The sequence below is a fragment of the Oncorhynchus tshawytscha genome, linkage group LG18 (genome assembly GCF_018296145.1).
Source record: "Oncorhynchus tshawytscha isolate Ot180627B linkage group LG18, Otsh_v2.0, whole genome shotgun sequence".
Classification (NCBI taxonomy): Eukaryota; Metazoa; Chordata; class Actinopteri; order Salmoniformes; family Salmonidae; genus Oncorhynchus; species Oncorhynchus tshawytscha.
Genome location: NC_056446.1, coordinates 16780066 through 16801039, shown reverse-complemented (window position 1 = coordinate 16801039; position 20974 = coordinate 16780066). Strand labels below are relative to the sequence as shown.

At 44.4% G+C, this 20974-nt stretch overlaps 1 protein-coding gene across 1 annotated transcript in view; it reads left to right on the top strand.

The window, feature by feature from the left end:
* Positions 1–1141: 1141 nt before the first annotated feature.
* Positions 1142–20974, top strand: part of LOC112217594 (afadin-like) — a 132740-nt gene continuing 112907 nt past the window's right edge. Inside the window, 1 exon segment of the mRNA XM_042300715.1 lies at positions 1142–1495. Coding sequence (XP_042156649.1) covers positions 1394–1495 — 102 coding nt within the window. The 5' untranslated portion in view covers positions 1142–1393.

Here is a 20974-nt window from a genome sequence, read left to right as displayed (position 1 = left end):
GCCATGGCAGTATGACAATCAACATTTACATTTAGCAGACGCTCTTATCAAGAGCAACTTACAGTAGTGAGTGCATAAAATTGTATTTGTACTGGTCCCCCATGGGAATTGAACCCACAACCCTAGTGCCATGCTCTACCAACTGAGCCACACAGGACTAATCAACACCTGCTGGCTCAGATCTGTTTTGGAGACAAGGAGAGAAACAGATAACATACATAGACCTACTGTCATGAAATATTAGATAACATACAGGTAACTGACAAACTAAATTAAACACTTGAGTAAATATGGGATATAAAGTATGTTGAAAGCAGGTGCTTCCACACAGGTGTGGTTCCTGAGTTAATTAAGCAATTAACATCCCATCATACTTAGGGTCATGTATCAAAACGCCCACAAGCCCATTATTTTGGCTACCGTGACTAGTAGAAAAGATCTCAGTGACTTTGAAAGAGGGGTCTTAAAAGAGCATATGGGGTTTAAAGTGTGTGTGTCACCAGATCTCAACCCAATTGAACACTAAAGGGCGATTCTGGACTGGCGCCTGAGACAGCGTTTTCCACCACCATCAACAAAACACCAAATGATGGAATTTCTCATGGAAAGAACAGTGTCACATCCCACCAATAAAGTTCCAGACACTTATACAATCTATGCCAAGGTGCATTGAAGCTGTTTTGGTGGCTCAATGCCCTATTAAGACAGTTACCTGTGGCATTATAACTAGATGACAATTGACATGAATATGTAATAGCTTAATTATTATTTATTGAACTGTGGTTTATTTATTTAACCTTTATTTAACTAGACAAGTCAGTTAAGAACATTAAGAACAAATTCTTATTTACAATGACGGCCTAGGAACAGTGGGTTAATTAACTGCCTTTTTCTGGGGCAGAACGACAGATTTTTACCTTGTCAGCTCAGGGATTCAATCTAGCAACCTTTCAATTATTGGCCCAACGCTCTAACCACGAGGCTACCTGCCGTCCATTGACAACGTTTTTATTTTTTTGTATCTATGTCTTGTAGTAACTGGAAACTCAAATGGAAGCTGGACTGGAGTCGAAATAGTTAAACGTGGACAGGCACAAATCACTATTGTGCTCGTGCACGGCGAATTGTAAGGATGTGAACGCGCACCAAGGTAGTCCCATTTGGTTCCCGGGGAGAGAGAACGGAGTGCGATAAACGAGAGAGAGGGACGCGGAAACAGCAGGAGCGGTCCGCGAGAGAGGTGCAGCGACCGGTGACAGCTTTTCACTCGAACCGTATAGAGACCAAATAATTGCTGCATTTGTATTTTTTGCCGTGAAGTTTCGGATCAGAGGCTTTTTGTAGGGACAAGGGGATCTTTCTTCTGTATAGAGAGTATCATTAGGGATTCAGAATGTCGGGGAGCAGGGAGGAGGAGCGGCGGAAACTAGCTGACATCATTAACCACTGGAACGCCAACCGGCTCGACCTGTTCGAGATCAGCCAACCCACCGAGGTGAGTCCGTGGACCTTCCCCGAGTACAGGCCGCACCAGTCGGAAAAGAGACGATAATTCCCCAGTGCAGTGGGAACTAGCTGAGGGAAACGCGCCTGATGAATTATTAAAAACTGGCAACCAAACACGTTTGTTAAATACCTGTAGAGTACTGTTGAAATGCAAAAATGAGTCTCAACAAAGTACCCAACCCACACCTTAGTTAATCGCTAACCAACCTGTCAACCAGATAGCTAGCCTAATGTTTGTGAACGTTAGCTAGCTAGAAAGACGTCTCGAACCGGGTTTTCTTGCGTCAGTGGGTGGTGCACTAACAGCAGCACGCTCTAGTTGTGGCGAGTCTATGCAATGCACGACGAGCTGCAACACAATTTATCCAACAGATCGCGTAAACTTGCTACAATCATGTCAGTCACACTTAACTATATTATTAGATCGCTAACGTTACCTAGCTAGCTAACAGTAGCATCTAAACAGACGCAATCCGACCGGCGTTAGTTAGCTAGCTGGAAAACACAGACTCCGTAGCTAGTTACAGACAATTCAGTGTTGTATTTGTGCAGTTATTTAGCTTGTTTTAGCTACATTCATTCAAATTATAGTTATACCTACACGTGGAACACGCACTTAGATACCAACCCCGTCATATCGCTATATTTCCGTCTAAGCCTTCTGTATTTCACCACCGTGATGAGGGCTATCATTAGCCGGCATCAAACTAAAACCACAGAAAAGATAAAGCAAGGGCGATTCGCTGGCTAGCTAGCTTAGATATCAGCTAACGTTATCAATGGTTGAGATGACGATCAAGCCATTTTGTATGCCACCAGGTCGTTTGGTAGGTCCAATAAACACTGTTTTCTACTATATACGAAATACGTGTTTACTAAGATAATGTCTAGTGTTTATGCAATACTAGTACTGTAGTGGGCAAAGTAAAATAATGATTATGGCTTATCCTACTACTACTGCATCTCTCGATATAACCAGATGGTTAGCTAGGCTAAATCCGTTTTATGGTTTGCTACCAATCTCTGTTCTAATCAAACTACTAAAATTAAACTTGGGTCTCATGCATATATTTCTGCATACAACTTGCACGTGGTTTTGGTCTGATGGGGTTTTAGGTCTAGCTAAGATTTGGTGGACTGTGTGTGTGTGTGCTGTTTGCCACCCGTAGTCAAGTGTTTTTACGCGCGCAGGTAGAAGCCAGCCACCCCCACCTCTGAGTTGCAAGTCAAAGCATTGGGGGTAACGGGGGACCCCTCATCTGATTAATTAGCTTTGGGCAGCAGGACCGCTTCAGGCCTATGGCTGACGTAACTAACTTGCTGCAGTGTTCTGGGAATCCTGCAGTCCTGAGTCAGTATGCCCCCTCTTATTTCTAGGTGCATTATTTGTGCATTTGCTTGAGCAAAATGTATTTAGTGTTGGTTGGATTAACATGTCTCACACACACCCCTCCCCCTCTAGCCATTGCTCCCCACACCCACAAGTTCAACCATAATGCATGGCAATTTTCAGACAATTTTGAATTTTGTTTATTGCTTATGAGCTTGCCAACAAAATGTCAGGGATGTTGTCAGTTTTCGTTACCATAATGGAGGCCTTCTGAAAATGTTGTCATTTTTAGCCATGTGTGACAAGAGGCCCTTAAATCAAGATTTTTTTTGGTATTGTTAATGGCATCGTTTTATAGCATGACCCCATGGCTGGTTATTTTAAAGCAGGTTGGCCAGTGTTTATTTTCTTCCTCCCTCTGACTATGTCCTGTGGAATTCACTTCCTCTCATTACATTACCACACAATCATATATAGAAATTAGCAAATTGGGTTTGTTTGTAGTTTGTATGAAACTGCTGCTTTTCGGGCATACTGGTGGCTTGTGGATAGCAGGGGAAAAAACAATGTTTGTTCTCCTTACAAATGCTATAAGATATTCAACTGGTTGTAACTGCTGACCAAGTCTGTCTCCTTTGGATACTCCAAATACCAGCAGTCTTAAGGGCTTGAATGTTAAAACAATCCAAGCAGCATTTTCTTCTCCGATTTAGTATTGATCCTCATTAGCTGCGGGGCTTGAGAGAGGGTGGATGTAAACTTTTGACAGGCCCAAATCAACGCCCCATGCATCACTGCGTCGTGTCAGAAGGTTGAGTCTGTCCGTGAGTAACCAGCTTTGTTGCCGTCAGTGTTTCCGTTCTTCCCTGTGGAAGCCAGTGATTTGATTGTTGGCGTCAGTGGAACAGGGCCTAAACAGTGCACCCATCACATCCCTCCTCGGACTTGCAATGTGTGACCACTGTGATCCTGCGAAGTGTGATTGTTTAAACGGGGCCACCTGGGTTAAAGCTAGGTATGTCATTACTCTGGGTGGAATTAACCAGAAATGAAGCGCTATCCTCTTTTGTGTGGCACTGCTGCCAACCGAAATAAAGCACAGCTTGTATTTTGTAATATTTTGAATGGAAAGAGGACTGAGTCAGTGATCAGAGCAACATTACGTATAACCTAATTGACCGTCTGATCCTTTGATGTTTAGTCCTAGTTTGTTTTTAACCATGCTGCTGTGAAATCCCATGTTAACATATCTACTTTCGTCATCCACCAGCAAAAAGCTGTGACGTCATGTGGCCGTGTTTGTTATTGTTCCGGGTCATTATGTATGACGGTGGAGAGCTTCTGGTCCTGCAGGTCTCCTCTCCAGCATGTGACTTGCCACTTGACTCACTATTGCCATGGCAACACCATACTAGTGATGAGCACAACACAGGACTTCTTGCTTTGTGCCCTATCAGCAAATTGGACAAAGTCGATACCAACGGCGCATTATACATTCATCTCTACTGTGTCAATTCACTACAAGCTTTCATATTAACTGATACATCGGAGGTCGTGTGAAGGATTGTTTCATACAAAGCCCTATGATATGCTTCACTTTTGAGTGTATTGGATATCGTTATTCTCAGGGTTGTTTGTAATTGGAAAAGGAGAATGTGTCAACAAGATAAATACACACGGTCCACACACACTCCCCAGCTGGCATATGCTGCAGTTTGTATAGAAAATAGTTTGTCCACAAAATGTTGTCTTCACGCCATGCAGAGTAAAGTAGGCTACATAAAAAATGTAGCACAGAGGAAATGGACCTCTTTGTTACATCTGCCATTAGTGTGTTTGCATTACTGAGTGGCTCCCAGTACTTTAGTAGACCATCCATTCCACATGGGCTGACTGGTATGTGGTTTTAGGGAAACGGATCTATCACCCTAGATAAAAGAGCACAACTTCAGCAGATGGAGCCTGTCTTGCTTCATAGTCTTGAGATTAAATTGATCAAAGACGACGTGTTATTAGATTTGTCACACCCATTTTCTTTACACTGTGTCATTTCAGGTTTACAATCTCCATGGAGATTCTTTCCCTGCATTTAAATATGTGCACACACAAGCATCCTTGTGTGGGCGTTCGCTCTGTACTGTAATTACACCGTACACAGAATAGACGAGGTGATTTACAGTTCCCAACAGCTGTAATTTGTGATTTTATAATCCAGACAGTGGTAATCTGTGGGGACCTTGGAGTGGGCTGCCTGGGATTAGCACATCCTGACTGTGCATTTGGCTCAGTCATGCCCTCTGTGACTTTGTTTGTTGCTGCTCATACTGGCCAACACTTGGCTCCTCTTCATTGGGCCAAATTTATTATCCACTTAAAGTTGGAGACATGCATTGTAATATTTGATTACCACTGCCGGTGTTGCTGAACAGTTCACAAGATGACTAGGCCGGTATTTGCTGAGCTATTGGCTTTTGACTTGAGGGGATGCTGAGGTTTGGACTAACACGTATCGTTCGTCCTACAGTGTGTGTGTGTACTACTGTGTCTTGTCTCCTCCATGAACAAATCTGTTCAACTCTCTGCTACTGGGAGAATGGAGCTGTAAGTGTGTTCCATGTCATGGCTCAAGGATGTGTGTGTGTGTGTAGCTGAGAAAGCTCTGTCAGAGTAATGGCTCCCACCCAGTTCATTAAGAATTGGGCCAAAGATCACAACCACATCTTGTCACTTACTGGCTTCAAATGGAATTATGGCCCTTATGTCTCATCTCCACCCTGGCTATTACACATCCTAATCTATCAACTACACTGCCTGCTGCTGTATTATGTTGGGTGATTTAAATCAGCTGAATAACAAAAATGATAACACATTTTCATGGATATAATTCTCAAATGGTGCTCTTTGGCTAATGGATCACAGGATGTGGGGATGGTGACTCCCCCCCCTTCCAGGGCACATTGAAAACACCTGGTATCATATGTGGATCTCTCTCACACGTACACAAGTGCCCTGATTAGTGGGCTCAGCAGAGAGGTGGTGGTGGTGGTCTCTGGTGTAGGAGAGGCCTGGCCTTGGCTTGTCAGTCCCATTAATCCTCAGAGGCCTGACGGTCATTCCAGTCCGCCTCTGCCCTTTCCTCACTCGACCACACAGCCCATCTAGCCCCTTGATATGGTTGTTCCTTCAGTCACTCAGAGCCAGACTCAAGCCTGTAGGCCTTTGTGACCTCACACGATCAGATCATTTTGGGCTGATGACTTGTCTGTTTTGGTATTTACAATCAATAGAGATCTGCCCCACAACCTGGTATTTTCTTCCATTCTCTTCTGACTGGAGGAAATTTACATTTGCAGGCCCGGTGTCTGATATCAGGCTTATTGTTGCAGGACTTTTCTCATGTGAAAAAACATCATCATCTGATCGTGTTGCGTTGAGTCTGCTTAGCTAGGGGTAATTGAAACCTACCTCAGCCGCCCCTTGTCCTTTAGTTACAGGGAATGTCTCCTTCCATTTGAACAAAATGTCTTCATGTTTCTGTCTGCCAAATAGTTTGTGGTCGTCTTTCATATTCCCGGAATGGTGTCTTTTTGTTTAGTACAGCCTGTCAGTGGCCGTGGTGGTGTTTTGGTGTGTGGAATGTCTCTCATGCATGTTTATGAACAACAGTCCGATGCTAGAGTAGCATGGGAGCTGCTGCCAATTAAGCTTTTAGAATGACCCTGGCATGAACTTAGACCTCCTACAGTAGGTGACTCCTGCCTAGCTGCTCCCTTCAATAGTGTCTGGTGATCATCGCCTTGTTGATTGAAAACATGCATATCCCTTGTACAGGATTCTCCTTAATACTTCTGGAGAATATTGTAACAAGAACAGATTGTGCTAATCTTCAGGGGTAGGTGTAGCCTAATACTCCGGTCCAGTCCACACATTATCCAGATGATTACGTGGCTGCCCTCCCGTTTAGTTTGAGGGATGGTCACATTAGGGACACACACAAATCCCTAGAACTGTGAAAGGTGAAGACGCATTAAACCTCCATTTTCTCCTATGATGAGGAACAGAAGGCAGGAGGAGAGAGCGATTTTAGAGGCGGCAGGACTTCCTCTTCTCATTTTCAACCTGCTGGGAGAGCGCCTTCCTGGCAGAGCCAGCCTAATGCACGTGCTGTTCACTTCCTAATGGCCAAGTGGTGCTTCACTGATAAATTAGATATCCCAGTTGTATGGCCATGGTACTGTGCACAATGTAGCCTATACATTAACCTTGTTGTGGTACTTGTACGCATACATACATTTATTTAATTTCTTTCTCAGTATGACGAGCAATGAGTTAATGTTCAGCTGGTTGTCTTTTGTCTTCCTGATTGGCTTTGAATTTCCTCCTGAATAATGATCTATTCTCAGGTTGTTTCCCTTGGATTAGGAATGCTGCATGCCTGTGTATCTCAGAGCTTCCTGGAACTATGACATCATCCTAACCCCTTTTTGTATGCCTTATGGTACTGTATGTCCTGCTCAGACTCTTTGATGCTGCCTTTGGCAGTGCCGGCGACTCATCTCTGACCTACTCTGATCAAGCCAACTCTCGTCAAAGGCATCTATTCAAGTATGCTAATGATGGTGGGTGGCATCATCCCAGTAGAGTTTTATTTTTTTATTTTTATAGCAAGATATTGTAGTTTTGATCAGTCAACAAAAGCATGTTACATTCTGGAAGCGGCAGAAACTCCAGCCGTCTTGTGGAGCCCGGCTCAGAAGATGAAGGGGGGAGTAGGCGTTTGCATGTGCAGGGTCATCACATATTATACTTACACAAGTGCTTAGCCAAGAGCTGTGCTCTTTGTCATGTCTGTCTGGCCGACCCAGGTTAGTGAGCATCTCTATTTTTGTATGTGGGAAAAACCTGAGCATGGCCTCTGTTGCTACTAGCCTGGGCCTAATCGCTGACACAGGAAAGTCTTCACTCTAGCACACTGTTGGAGGGGGGGTTGAGCTGAGAGGGGGGTCTGCTAAGTTGGCCCTCTGTTTGCTTTGGACAGGGAAGAAAAGCACAGCCATCCTGTGGGAGGGGAGGGGTTAAGGGGGTGGTCAGAGAGGGGAAGGGGGAGGTTGTGTTTGTGCCTTGTGCGGACAGCGAGCTAGGTTGGAGATAAAGCTGGAATAAGGGTCTGCCCCCCCCCCAAACTAGCCCTCCCGTCCCTCTGGCTGGTAGAGGCCTGTTAGATCACAGACTGAGGTTAGGGAGGAATGAGGGGGAGGTTGGGATGAATAGCACTGTAGCATCCTGCAGACAAGTCACTCAGGATTGTTTTGTAAACATTTGGTGAACCCTAATCTAAGTCTAAATATCTTTCAGTGAGAAGTAGTTTGGATATAATAACTTACAGGCTTTTAAATGTCCATTTCACAATGTTTGGCCGGTTGATAATTGTGTGTGTGTGGGAATATTCTGCCTGAAGCAGCCTCGCCCTGAAACTCCAAAAATGTAGACTGGGAACATCTGCTGCTTCTCATATGGGTCCCTGGCGTACCCTCCTCTCCTTTTTAATCATTTCAGCGCTCGGCTCGACCTGACCCCACCTTGCTGCTGCCTGTGTGGTGGGGCTGGGCTGGACAAGGAGGACGATTTGGCAGGCTGAGGGGGGGGCCTCTCTTGGAGTCTACTACCAGTGCACTTTCACCTTGTCCCACCTCTCCAACCCACACCCCTGTAGGCCTCAAGCAGGGGAACACCACAGACTGACCGGGCCTGGTCGACTGTAATAATAATAATACTGTTTCCAAGCAGACAATGGCTGCCTGAAGGATGACCGCTGTGGCCGAGGCTTCCCTAAACACAGCTCCACCCTCATGTTTGTTGACTTAACTGTCAGAAAAATGCCTTCAAGAGAGACTTCCTCCTTCGCACACACATTTTCTTTCCCCCTTGTTTGAATTGTCGGGCCAATTCTGAACAGTGGAACTGGAACACCCCTAGTTAGCAGTAGTCTGGGGCTGTGTTGTGTGCCAGGATCGGAACACGGAGGCCAGACAAGAGGGGAGGAGAGGCCTGGTGGCGTTGAGTGACTGACCTCTCTGCCACTCCCTGACGCAGGTTGGGCCCAGATGTGTGATCTAGCTGGCCACTGTGGTGTGTGGTTATGAGGAACATGGGGGTCTGTGTAAGGATGTGGTCAGCTCCCAGACGTCTCCCCTCAGGCCCATGTGTTTGGTGGTGGTGGTGGTGGGTGGCTGTGGAGACTCCCGGCTCACACACACACACACTAACATAGTCATCTGACAGAAAATGTGTTCCAAATGAGGCAGGCGGTCTGGCTCGCGCTTTGAGGGAGTTGATAGTATTTGGTAGGGCTGGGAATTGGGTGGACTGGGCATGCCTTCATGGTTACACTACACCTGGCTGTGGTTGCTATGGACACAGAAGCCTGCATAGGTGTCCTAAATTTGCCTGACTCTCTAAGGACTGACTGGCCTCTGACTTCATAGTGTGAGGTTCAGGTGAATTTTGTAGAGAATTGCTTTCTCCCACTCTAATAATTGGATAATGTTCATCAGCACATTCTTACATTTTTTCCATTGTACCAAAGTCACCTCTCCAAGTGGATGGTGCTCTGTTGCATAATTCAGTGTATGCCCCTGTAAAACAACACATTTCACTGCACCTATCTGGTGTATGTGACATAAAACATCTTGTTTTTCATTGTGTGTGTCACATTTCTCGTCTCCACACACAGGAGGACCTTTAGAACACGCACACTAACGTCACACACACACACACACTGCGGAAAGCACTCTGACATGCAACCTGCGTGTGAGAAAATCTATACATTGTAATCATACAGTGCCGTGTTGCACAACCACCCAATATTTCACAGCGAGGGTTTACATAAAGCCATTATCCAGCTTTAAACATCTATTGATTTCCAACGGAGCATTTATTTATTTATTTATTTTTGTCCAGAGACGGTAGTACAGAAATGCAGGTATTGTTAAAATTACAGGGCTGTGTGTCGTCAACCCCATCCCATGTGATGGGACCTCAGAAGCACACAACAACCCCTGTTACGGGGGGGGGCAGTAAGACATTGAGTTACACAAGTGGAAGCCTCCATCTATAATGAACCATGGGACTGCAGTGCAGAACTACAGTTTTATTAAAATAAAAATGAAGCACCTTGTTTCACTCTGGTCAAAAGGGAGTTTGTGTGCGCTAGCCCGTCAGTGTGCGAGCCGTCGAAGAAGACTGAATAACGCGCCTATGAGGAACAACCTTGAGTCCTGTCCTGGAACTCGCCTGCTATTCTCACTGGGCTCCATTAGGAGAGTCAGGAACTTCTTTTGGCAGATACAACACTATTTATCAAGGGAGGAGAAACAAAAAAAAGAAGCCACACCTGTTTTTATTTTCTTCAACCCGTGCCATAATGGTTCATGAGCAGGGCCTGTTTTGAGCTCCCAGGGACAGGATAACCCACATACCCGCTCAGCCACAACAGCCAACCATGTGACCTGCCAGGCTCAGAACCCTGTCCCCATTCATCCAAACCTAATCAATGGCTTTTGCAAGCACTCAGTGTGTGGGAGTCCCTTTCACCGCTCTTACATCTGGGGTTTGCACCCACCCAACTCTGCTTAGTCAGTGGTGCCTTCAGAGAGGAGCCCTGTTTCTGTGTACCACAGAGGGAATGCCCTTCTGCTGTCTCCTCAGCCAGGACGGGGCCATTTTAAGAGGCAGAATCCCTCCCTAAACGGTCTGTGTTATTGAAGCGGCAGACAGGCCCATCTCCCCCTGCGATTTACTGCCGTCTCTGTACACAGTGGACACTTTACACAAGGCCACTGGGCCTGATGATAAGACCTCACAACCAGGAAGTAAATTACCCAGCCCCTTGGGGGACAGTAAATACTGGACCCCCCCCATAACAATGCGTCCACAGTTAGGCTATCGCATAACCTTGATCTGGCTGTTTATCAATGCTGTTAAGTGTTTTCCACGATTGATTTGCAGTGTTGCCTGGCGTCAGGGGATTTATGTCATGCCCCAGGTCCTCACTCCATCCCCCTCCTACAATGCTCCAAACGGAACAGACTGGGCACACCTGGGACACAGGAGATGCACTCATCTGGAGAGTCAGAGATTTGCTATAGAGCAGTGTTCTTCAGTCTGTTTCCTGGGGACCTATGTTCCTGTCCAGCACCAACAAGGATACTGCTGCTTAATAGTAATGTGGGGATAACTCTATACAGTTACATGTCGCAATATTATTTTTGGCTGATATTACAGGGTTGCGTTAATCCAGAATTCTGCGTTATTCACGCAGAAACAAAAAATATCCTAAAATATTTAGCTGTGTATTGTAAAAGTATATATCTAAAATGCTTCTTATTGTAATTGCTGCTCTGCACCTGACAATTTTGACTTTGTGGATGTGCTATTTAGTGGAAGCCATTACAATTCCCTCATTCACAAACATGCATTATATCAGCAGACAGCGCTCCACCTGATGTGTAGACACTTCTCTCTGCTAAAATGTAAGATTTAACTTCAAGCAAAACATTAGGATGTTTTCCTGTGTACTTTTCTATAATACACAGAAATATGATGGCCATACTTAGTTTTTGAAAAAAAGACCATGCCTTTTCATTGTAAGCTCATTTACTTACGTGTGGCTGTTAGCCAAATAGCATTGCACTTCGGTAGTCATCTGATGAAAATGAAGCTATTTTGTGTCGAATGTGTTCTACTAATGCAATGGTCACCAATCGGTCGATCTCCGAGGCATTCCTAGTCGATCACCAAACATTTCTGTAGAAAAGCCAACGTTAAAGGCTTGCACTCCTTTAAAAAATAGGTTCTAGGTGCACTTGATTCAGAAGCTCTGCACACCGGGTAGGCAAAGTGTTCTCATTTTCAACCATTTAATTTGACTGAAAAGACACTCTGCCTACCCAGCGGACCAGGATCCTGTGGCTAAATCGAGTGCGCCTTCAGTACTGGCCTATCTGATAGCTCAAATCACCGTGCCTACCGCTTCCATGACCCCGGCCACAGCGATGTTTGGTAGGCTACTAGCCTACATGAGATTTCAGAACTTTTAAAACCATGACCAGAGAGAGACTGTCAAAGAATACAGCAAATAGCATCATTTTGAATGGTCATCCAAATCTGAATTCCAAGTGGGAATTCCCGACCTGAAGATCACTCTGATCACCCACTGATCACTTCATTTTTTTTCTCCAGAGTTCCTAGTTGCCTTGAAAGCACCATGACCATCAGATGCAGGTACTATCAGTCCACTAAAATAAAATAAAAAAAGCAAATGATTTCAAAATGATTTTTTGATTTTTGCCCAGCTGTGCCTTGCAAGTGCTACACCAACAGATCTATTTTGTTCTCAAAATTGGTGTTTTGAAATACAACATCGTCGGAGAAGACCAATACTGTCAAGACGGGCAAAATATATTAGGTCTACTGCACTAACCTCATTCCTTCAGAACTGTTTTTATTAGGTTCAAAACCAAATCTGAGCGCTAGATCTCTGCTAGCTTTTTGACTCCGAAAGTGACCTTGACGCCGAGGTTGGTGATCACCGCACTAATGTATTGTGTGAAGGAAAGCTACAGTTGCAACGCCCCTGATCGCTCTATTGAAGCAAAACACACTGACTTTCAATATAAAACACAAGTCAAATGTTTTATATTTTATTGTTCTGCGTCTTGAAAATGCAGATTTCTGAACGCTAACCTGACCCGTGTATTACTTCGACATTTGACTCCTAAGTATGGATTTGTAGCGCTAGTCAGCTGTAACTGCGCCAAAACTCTGGTGTTTCCTTCCTTTAGCTTCTTCTCTATCTTCTTAAATAGTGAGCCGACCTGTTTTCAGCACTTGTTTCAAAACTCTTTTTCTCACGCTCTCTCGTCGTTCTGCAGCAGGCGGTGAGCAATATGTTTAGAACATCAAATCGCAATTACATCGCAGTATTGAGTCGCAATACATATAGAATCGTGAGAATCACAATACATATCGTATCAGCACTTGGGTTTAGTGGTAATATCTTATTGTGAATTCCCAGCCCTAATGCTGTATGTATAAAGGAGGGGCATAGATACTCTCCATAGCGGGGAAGGAGAGCAGCAGTTTACGACACACCACATCCATAAGAGATGAGAAATTGGAAATGAAGACCATTGCCTCATGTTAAGTGGGTGTGTAGGAGGGGATTGGTTCCAGTGTAAAGAAGGCTATTAAAGCTCTATGATTTAAGTGTGTATTAATAGACTGGTAGGTGTTGTCTGGGTGTGGCATTAGTTTCGACAGAGGAGAATGTGAAGAAGCCCACAAACATTAACTGCAAGTAGTGTGATGTCATTTTCCCCTCCAGTTCCTCTGAAATCCCCCTTCATGTCTTAAGTCAACAAATATTTACTTAGAAAGGGGAATCCTAATTCGCTCCTGGCTGAGCTGTTCCAATAAGGTGGTAATGCCTCACAGCGTGTTTTTAATAAGGCAGGTCAGATGAATAACCCAGAGTCCTGGGGAGATGACAGAATGCTGCTGGAATCCATATTGAACAGGCACCTGTGAAAGGCCCTCTTATCAGATGGGCTGTCATCAGCCACAAAGCACTATTTAAAATACCTCCAGCTCCAAGTCTCCTATCTTAATGAACCTTTCCCTCTGACGACTGAAGGGGTGACTGACATTGGTGGCACCTGCCAAGTTTGGTTGATGGGGCCAGCAGACCTCCAGACCCAGTTCTCCTTTGAGTCTTGTCCCAGGACAGAGCTTCGCTCCTAGGACTCCCTTGTGGTGGAGGTCTGAGACTTGACGCCTTATCTGCCAGAGAGCCATATCCTCAAGCTGCTGCAAAGCTCTAGTTTTTACTGACCTCTTCAAAAGCTGCAGTGTTGTCTAATGCCCAACGGAGTCCTCTCAAAACCTCAAGAGAACATGTGCTTTTTAGCTGTAGAATTCATACAGCAGAGCTGTCAACAACATTGACTTTGAGGTGAAAGCATTAAAATTAATCTCACATTTAGTCTTTCCTCCATATTAAATTCAAATAAAACAAAAAGCCTGGTTTTGTGAGTTTAGGCTTCATACTTGTCTCCATGCTTTATGATGGGAATACTGTAGTAGTTTGAATTCCTCTTGGTAGTAAAAGTATTGGTATTTTTGCTGTTGGAACATGTCAGTCAGTCTAGCTCAGTGGGCCTCTAACTGTATAGCTAAGGGGGTAGTGTCAGTGCAGGTGTGCATATCTCAGCTGGGCCCACCCGGTATACATGGACGCTGTATTCTTAGAAATAGGCCATGGAGCTCATTTTAAAATGCATTCCAGGTTTTTTTTTTTATCAGCCAAGCTTCATTTGTATCTGGATGTTTACTCAATATGGCACCACACCCCGATCTAGAGATGGAATCCGTAATAAAGGCTGTTCTCGCAGTCGCTCTCTTTCTTCATTCACTCTCTCTCTGGAGAGGAGGATGTGGCTGTGTTCTGGCCTCTTGCCCTGCCGTGTGTTTTCTCCACGGCCCTTCAGGGGCGGTGGTCCAGCGCAGGCTGCAGCTGGGAATCTGTCTTTTATTACCGGAGAGGGAGAGATTCTTTGTTTAACTAAGCACTGCAGAGGGCCTAATGGCATTTCAGCCCGTCTTTTGAGTGATGTGCTATTCTCGCCTTAATGGTGACGACCTGCTCTTAACTCCGGCGGAAGTAGGTCCCCTTTAGACTTCACGGTGTTAAAGGAAAGTGGGAGTGAAGGTCGAAGGTTAAGGAGGCATAGAGTGTAACGTGGAGTCTTAACATGGACTGGGAGGGGGACTGACTGGCCGGGTGGTGTTACTTGTGGCTTTCAGCTCTCCCCTCTTGGCTTTCACAACCACCACCGCAGCTGCTGTGGTTACGACCATTTCTAGTGTCTCTAACCACCACTAGCCTCCCAGAGGAGTTGTTATTTAGTAAGACACTCCTGTCTGGCTGCGTCTGAGGCTGTAAATCCACTAGGCACGTCCAAAACGAGACCCTATTGGCTGTGGGAACAAGGCCGAGAGGACCTTTTCGAGAAGACCTGACAAGCCTATCAGTCCTCCATTATATCTTATCTTTGCCTGGTCCCTGTGTGAGTTGAGGGGGAAGGTATTCAGGACACCTGGTTTGTGTTCCTAACTGGTTGTCTATAGAGCTGATAGTGGAGGGGGATGTACGGTCAGTCTAGGGAAGGTGTTGCAGGGTCTGCTGTTCTCAGACTGATAAGAGCTACTCTTGAGGTCATGACCCCTGTGAGGGTTGGTTGTAGCCTACTTTTCCCCCCCAGACCTGGACTGATAGCAGTGTGTTTTTGTCCCCAGTGTGTCTGTGTCCCCTGCCTGGAAGCTTTAATAGATCAGTTTCTGTTTATTAGATTGTAAGGTTCCAAATGGACTTGAACTGCCTTTTTAGCAATCTAATCTTCATCTCCTGATTGTGGTTCTGTCAAACGGAGGCCATGGAACGGTTTCACTGTCACTGTTTTGCTTCGGGTTTTCGGCAGCACCTCAGAATTGTGCAAGCTGGGCTATGTGACAGAATCCGTCGAGTGACATTACCGCAACCTTTTGTCAGACTTCGTAGTGGGTTGTGTGACGCTGTTCTCAGACGCACGGTGACATGTTGTCGTATGGTGTCTAGTGTGTTATCTCTTTTCGTTCCAGACTTTCCCTGACTGACCCTGCAGTTATTGAGTTGTTAGCTAGCATTGGGGTGCTAGTTAGCATTAAACGTATCTTATAAAAAAACAATCTTAACGTAATCACTAGTTAACTACACATGGTTGATATTACTAGTTTATCTAGCTTGTCCTGCGTTGCATATAATCGATGAGCTGACTGTTAATTTATCATTGAATCATAGCCTACTTCGCCAAACGGGTGACTTAACAAGCGCATTCGCGAATAAAGCACTGTCGTTGCACCAATGTGTACCTAACCATAAACATCATCGCCTTTCTTAAAATCAATACACAAGTATATATTTTTAAACCTGCATATTTAGTTAATATTGCCTGCTAACATGAATTTCTTTTAACGAGGGTAATTGTGTCACTTATCTTGCTTTCTGCAGAGTCCGGGTATATGCAGCAGTTTGGGCCGCCTGGCTCGTTGCGAACTCTGTGAAGACTATTTCTTCCTAACAAAGACAGCCAACTTCGCCAAACAGGATGATTTAACAAAAGCGCATTTGCAAAAAAAGCACAATCGTAGCACGAATGTACCTAACCATAAACATCAATGCCTTTCTTAAAATCAATACACAGAAGTATACATTTTTAAACCTGCATATTTAGTTAAAATAAATTCATGTTAGTAGGCAATATAAAACGAGGGGAATTGTGTCACTTCTCTTGCTTTCATTGCACGCAGAGTCCGGGTATATGCAACAGTTTGGGCCGCCTGGCTCAATGCGAACTAATTTGCCAGAATTTTATGTAATTATGACAACATTGAAGGTTGTGCAATGTAACAGCAATATTTAGACTTATGGATGCCACCCGTTAGTTAAAATACGGAATGGTTCCGTATTTCACTGAAAGAATAAACGTCTTGTTTTCGAGATGATAGTTTCCGGATTCGACCATATTAATGACCTAAGGCTCATATTTCTGTGTTATTATATTATTATTATTATTATTAAGTCTGATTTGATAGCGCAGTCTGACTGAGCGGTGGTAGGCAGCAGCAGGCTGGGCTCGTAAGCATTCATTCAAACAGCACTTTTGTGCGTTTTGCCAGCAGCTCTTCGCTGTGCTTCAAGCATTGCACTGTTTGACTTCAAGCCTATCAACTCCTGAGATTAGGCTGGCAATACTAAAGTACCCATTAGGACATCCAAAAGTCAAAGGAAAATTTAATACAAATGGTATAGAGAGAAATAGTCCTATAATAACTACAACCTAAAACTTCTTACCTGGGAATATTGAAGACTCATGTTTAAAGGAACCACCAGCTTTCATATGTTCTCATGTTCTGAGCAAGGAACTTAAACGTTAGCTTTTTTACATGGCACATATTGGACTTTTACTTTCTTCTCCAACACTTTTGTTTTTGCATTATTTAAACCAAATTGAACATGATTCATTATTTATTTGAGACTAAATTGATTTTATCGATGTATTATGTTAAGTTAAAATAAAATGGTTCATTGTTTATTCAGTATTGTAATTGTCATTATTACAAATAAATATATATAAAATCGGCCGATTTTAATCGGTATCGGTGTTGAAAAATCATAAACGGTCGACATCTATTCAGGACTGTGTCTGTCAGACCAACTGCCTGATAGTGCCCATGTACAGTACATTCAGAAAGTATTAAGCTCTTGATGACTTCCACGTTTTGTTACTTTCCAGCCTTTACCCCCCCTTTACCCCCTGAGGTCCTGAGTGCTCTGGAGCAGGTTTTCAATAAGAATCTCCCTGTACTTTGATTCATTCATTTCCCCCTCGATCCTGAGTAGTCTCCCAGATCCTGCCACTGAAAAATATCCTCACAGTATGATGCTGACACCACCATGCTTCACCGTAGGGATGTTGCCAGGTTTCCTCCAGACGTGACGCTTGGCATTCAGGCCAAAGAGTTCAATCTTGGTTTCATCAGACCAGAGAATCTTGTTTTTCAGGTGCCTTCTGGCAAACTCCAAGCGGGCTGTCATGTACCTTTTTTACTGAGGAGTGGATTCTGTCTGGCCAATCTACCATAAAGGCCTGATTGGTGGAGTGCAACAGAATAGTGTTGTTAGTTCCATACTTCTTCCATTTAAGAATGATGACCACAGTGTTATTGGGGACCTTCAATGCTACAGAAATTTGTTGGTACAATTCCCCAGATCTATCCTCGACACAATCCTGTCTCGGAGCTCTACGGACAATTCCTTCGACCGCATGGCTTGGTTTTTGCACTGCCTTACACTGTCAACTGTGGGACCTTATATAGACCGGTTTGTGTGCCTTTCCAAGTCATGTCCAATCAGTTGAATTTACCACAGGTGGACTCCTCCAATCAAGTTGTAGAAACATCTCAAGGATGATCAATGGAAACAGGATGCACCCAAGCTCAATTTCGAGTCTCATAGCAAAGGGTCTGAATACTAATGTAAATGCATTTTTAAAAACCTTTTTTGTTTTGTCATTATTGGGTATTGTGTGTAGTTGGAGAATGGGGGGTTTTAAAAAATATATTCTAGAATAAGGCTGTAAAGGGGTCTGACTAGTTTCCAAATACACTGTATTACACCCCTCTCTGTCTGTCTGGAGAATGTGGCTGCCAACTCGTTGGGTAGTTAAAAGCCCTGCTTTAGCTCAGCAATAATTACTGTTCTCAGATCAGTCTGACGTGGGAGGAGGGCTCTTCAAATACCAGAATAGCAGGGTTGGCCTGCCTTCTTGGATTTAAAGATGTGTGTAAAATGAGCTTTATCACTTACCTTGGTGTAAATGCACTGGACTAGAAAGACAAGCTAGGTCTATGTGCTGAACTTTGGAAATGACAACAAAAAGTTATTTTGGACCCATTCATTAAATATGGTCTATTATGCCCAACTTCTGTATTTAAGTCTTCTGTTGTTAAAGTCAAAATAAGCCTCCTGAGACTCGCTAAGTGTATTTTATTTTTTAATTTTTATACAGGAACACTGTCATAATCCTGAGTCAGTTTCAGAGTTCAGCCCCCCCCCTCCTCCAAAGCTTATCTCCCAATCCCCATTGTACTGTACTGCAGAGAGAGAGAGCGAGATCAGTGCACCTCAAACCAACTGGGCTGACTTTATAAGGTACTGCCCCGAGAGAGAGAGAGAGAGAGAGAGAGCAGCCTCACCAGGGATAGCACATCAGGGTGAAAGGGTGACCAGAGAAAAGTAGGGAAGGAGAGTAGAGCAAGAGTAGGAGAGACTGAAAGAGTAGGAGATGGCTCCCAACCATCCAAGCTTGTTGGCTGTCCTGAACTCAATCATTAACCTCTCTTTCACCTCCCCCCTATGCCCTCTAACCTGTGGCCTGGGGGAGGGCTTTACTCACCCATCCCCCCCTCCCCTCTCTAACCATAGGGTTTAGTCATCCATTCCACTGGCCCTGTTTCCTGGATTAAGACCGTGACTGCAAGGATATAATGAGGTATGATGTCAGAGACCCTGTCGATCCATCTCTCCCTCCTAGCACGGTTCTGATCTCTTGAGGCGATTGCAGAGTTAGCCACTTGAAGTCCTCTTGAATTAAGTTTATCCTAGATGCAGATTGTTCTGCAGCCCCCCCCCCCCATATGGTTAGGGGCGGTCAAGTCATAACGATTAGAAGCTTTGCTTTGACATACTTACTGTGAGGCAGCTTCGGAACTAAAATGACACGGCAACAAAACGAGATGAATGACCGTAAGTCACCTGACCTGCTACTTTTCAGATCCCTTTGTAACAACCCTTAAGATGGCTCCATGTTTGAATGGACTACAACCGTAAGTTCATTTTGGCAGCTCTTATCATCGTAGTGTAAATAGTTAAAGACTTCGTAGAGTGGGGATTAATTCAAACACTGACTAACATTGTAGTAGGAGTGTAACTGGGTCAAAGTCAGTGAGCGCTCTTATCACTGGGCCCTTCCTGGGGTAGATAATGTGTGTGGAGATGTTGACTGGATGCCCTCTGAGCTGCCTTGTTGTTCTGGCTTGGGGAATGCTGTGGAGATGTTGGGCCACATTCGGTAAGTCAACGCTATGAAACACTACGGATAGAAATGGAACTGATGTAGGCGGAGTTCTACATCAAATATTTGTCTGATCGGTGCACAACATTGTGCCCTGCTGAACACCAGGCCATTCTTGACTCAGTTTGACTCTAGCAGACAGGTGCTAATGGAAAGGCTCATTGGGTTGATTGGGGTCATCCTGGGAGCCTGCCATGCCACCCTGCTGGAGCTCTGTTATGGTAATCACACAGCAGCAGCTTCTAATGAACCAAGACACTCTCTCACTCTGCTGATTGGTCACATATAGTTATTTACTCCCTTGATGTTTCCCCTTGTCAAAATGTGGTCGGCCTACCTCTTTGTTTTGAATGAGAAGGAAAAGGCACACAGACGGTTGTATGTCTGGTCATGGTTGTTGGTACTGCATGGTTCGAGTTCTGACTGTGACCCAGCAAGCTCCTCAGGCTTATGTCTTACATGTTGCTGCTGTCGTCAGTTACAGACCTTCCTCCCCTCACTCATTCCTCCCCCATTTCTGTCTCCCTAATTTTCTATATCTTTCCATGATTCATTCAAGGGTTATACAAATATCAACTCAATATAGAATTGTCTGAAAGACCATAGTCCAAACCCCATGTCTCTACCATATATGGTTCTGAAGTTAGACGATTAACTCTGAGAATTGAGCATGTTTAGTGTGACTGGAATGTCGTCACGGGCATGATCAAAAAGTGGTCACTGCTCAATAAATCCCTGGGGCTGAGAACGGTGCTAACTTCCAACGTCAACTGACAAGCTAACAAGTACAAAAATAAATGAAATACTAAAAGTTTGAGTGAAAACATGGGCTTTTTCTAAGTGATATCCGCAGAATAGAAAACACTACTGACGTATACTCATTTATTTTAGTATTTGATTTATTTTTGTACTTTTTACCCCATTTGATCCCAGTTTTATGATATCCAATTGGTAGTTAAAGACTTGTCCCTTCGCTGCAACTCCCGTACGGAGCCGGGAGAGGCGAAGGTCGAGAGCCACGCGTCCTCCGAAACACGACCCTGCCAAACCCTCTCGTAACCCGGACGACTCTGGACTAATTGTGAGCTGCTTCATGGGTCTCCCGGTCACGGCCGGCTGTGAAACTACAGACCCGGGATCGAACCAGTGTCTGTAGTCATGCTTCAAGCACTGCACTGCTTCCTTAGACTGCTGCGCCACTCGTGAGGCTTGACTAAACATCTTTATTTACAAAGCTAACAGACTGATTTTCAATATCCATCCTCCATGAAGACAATCTGTTCCTGTTTTTTTTTGTGTTTCTGAGTCTTTCCCTTTAAATCTCCATAGACACGTCCCCCTCAGCGTAGCTTGAACACCAATATAGCCAATGAAAGCCAAAAATCTGAAAATGAAAATGACTAGGGTA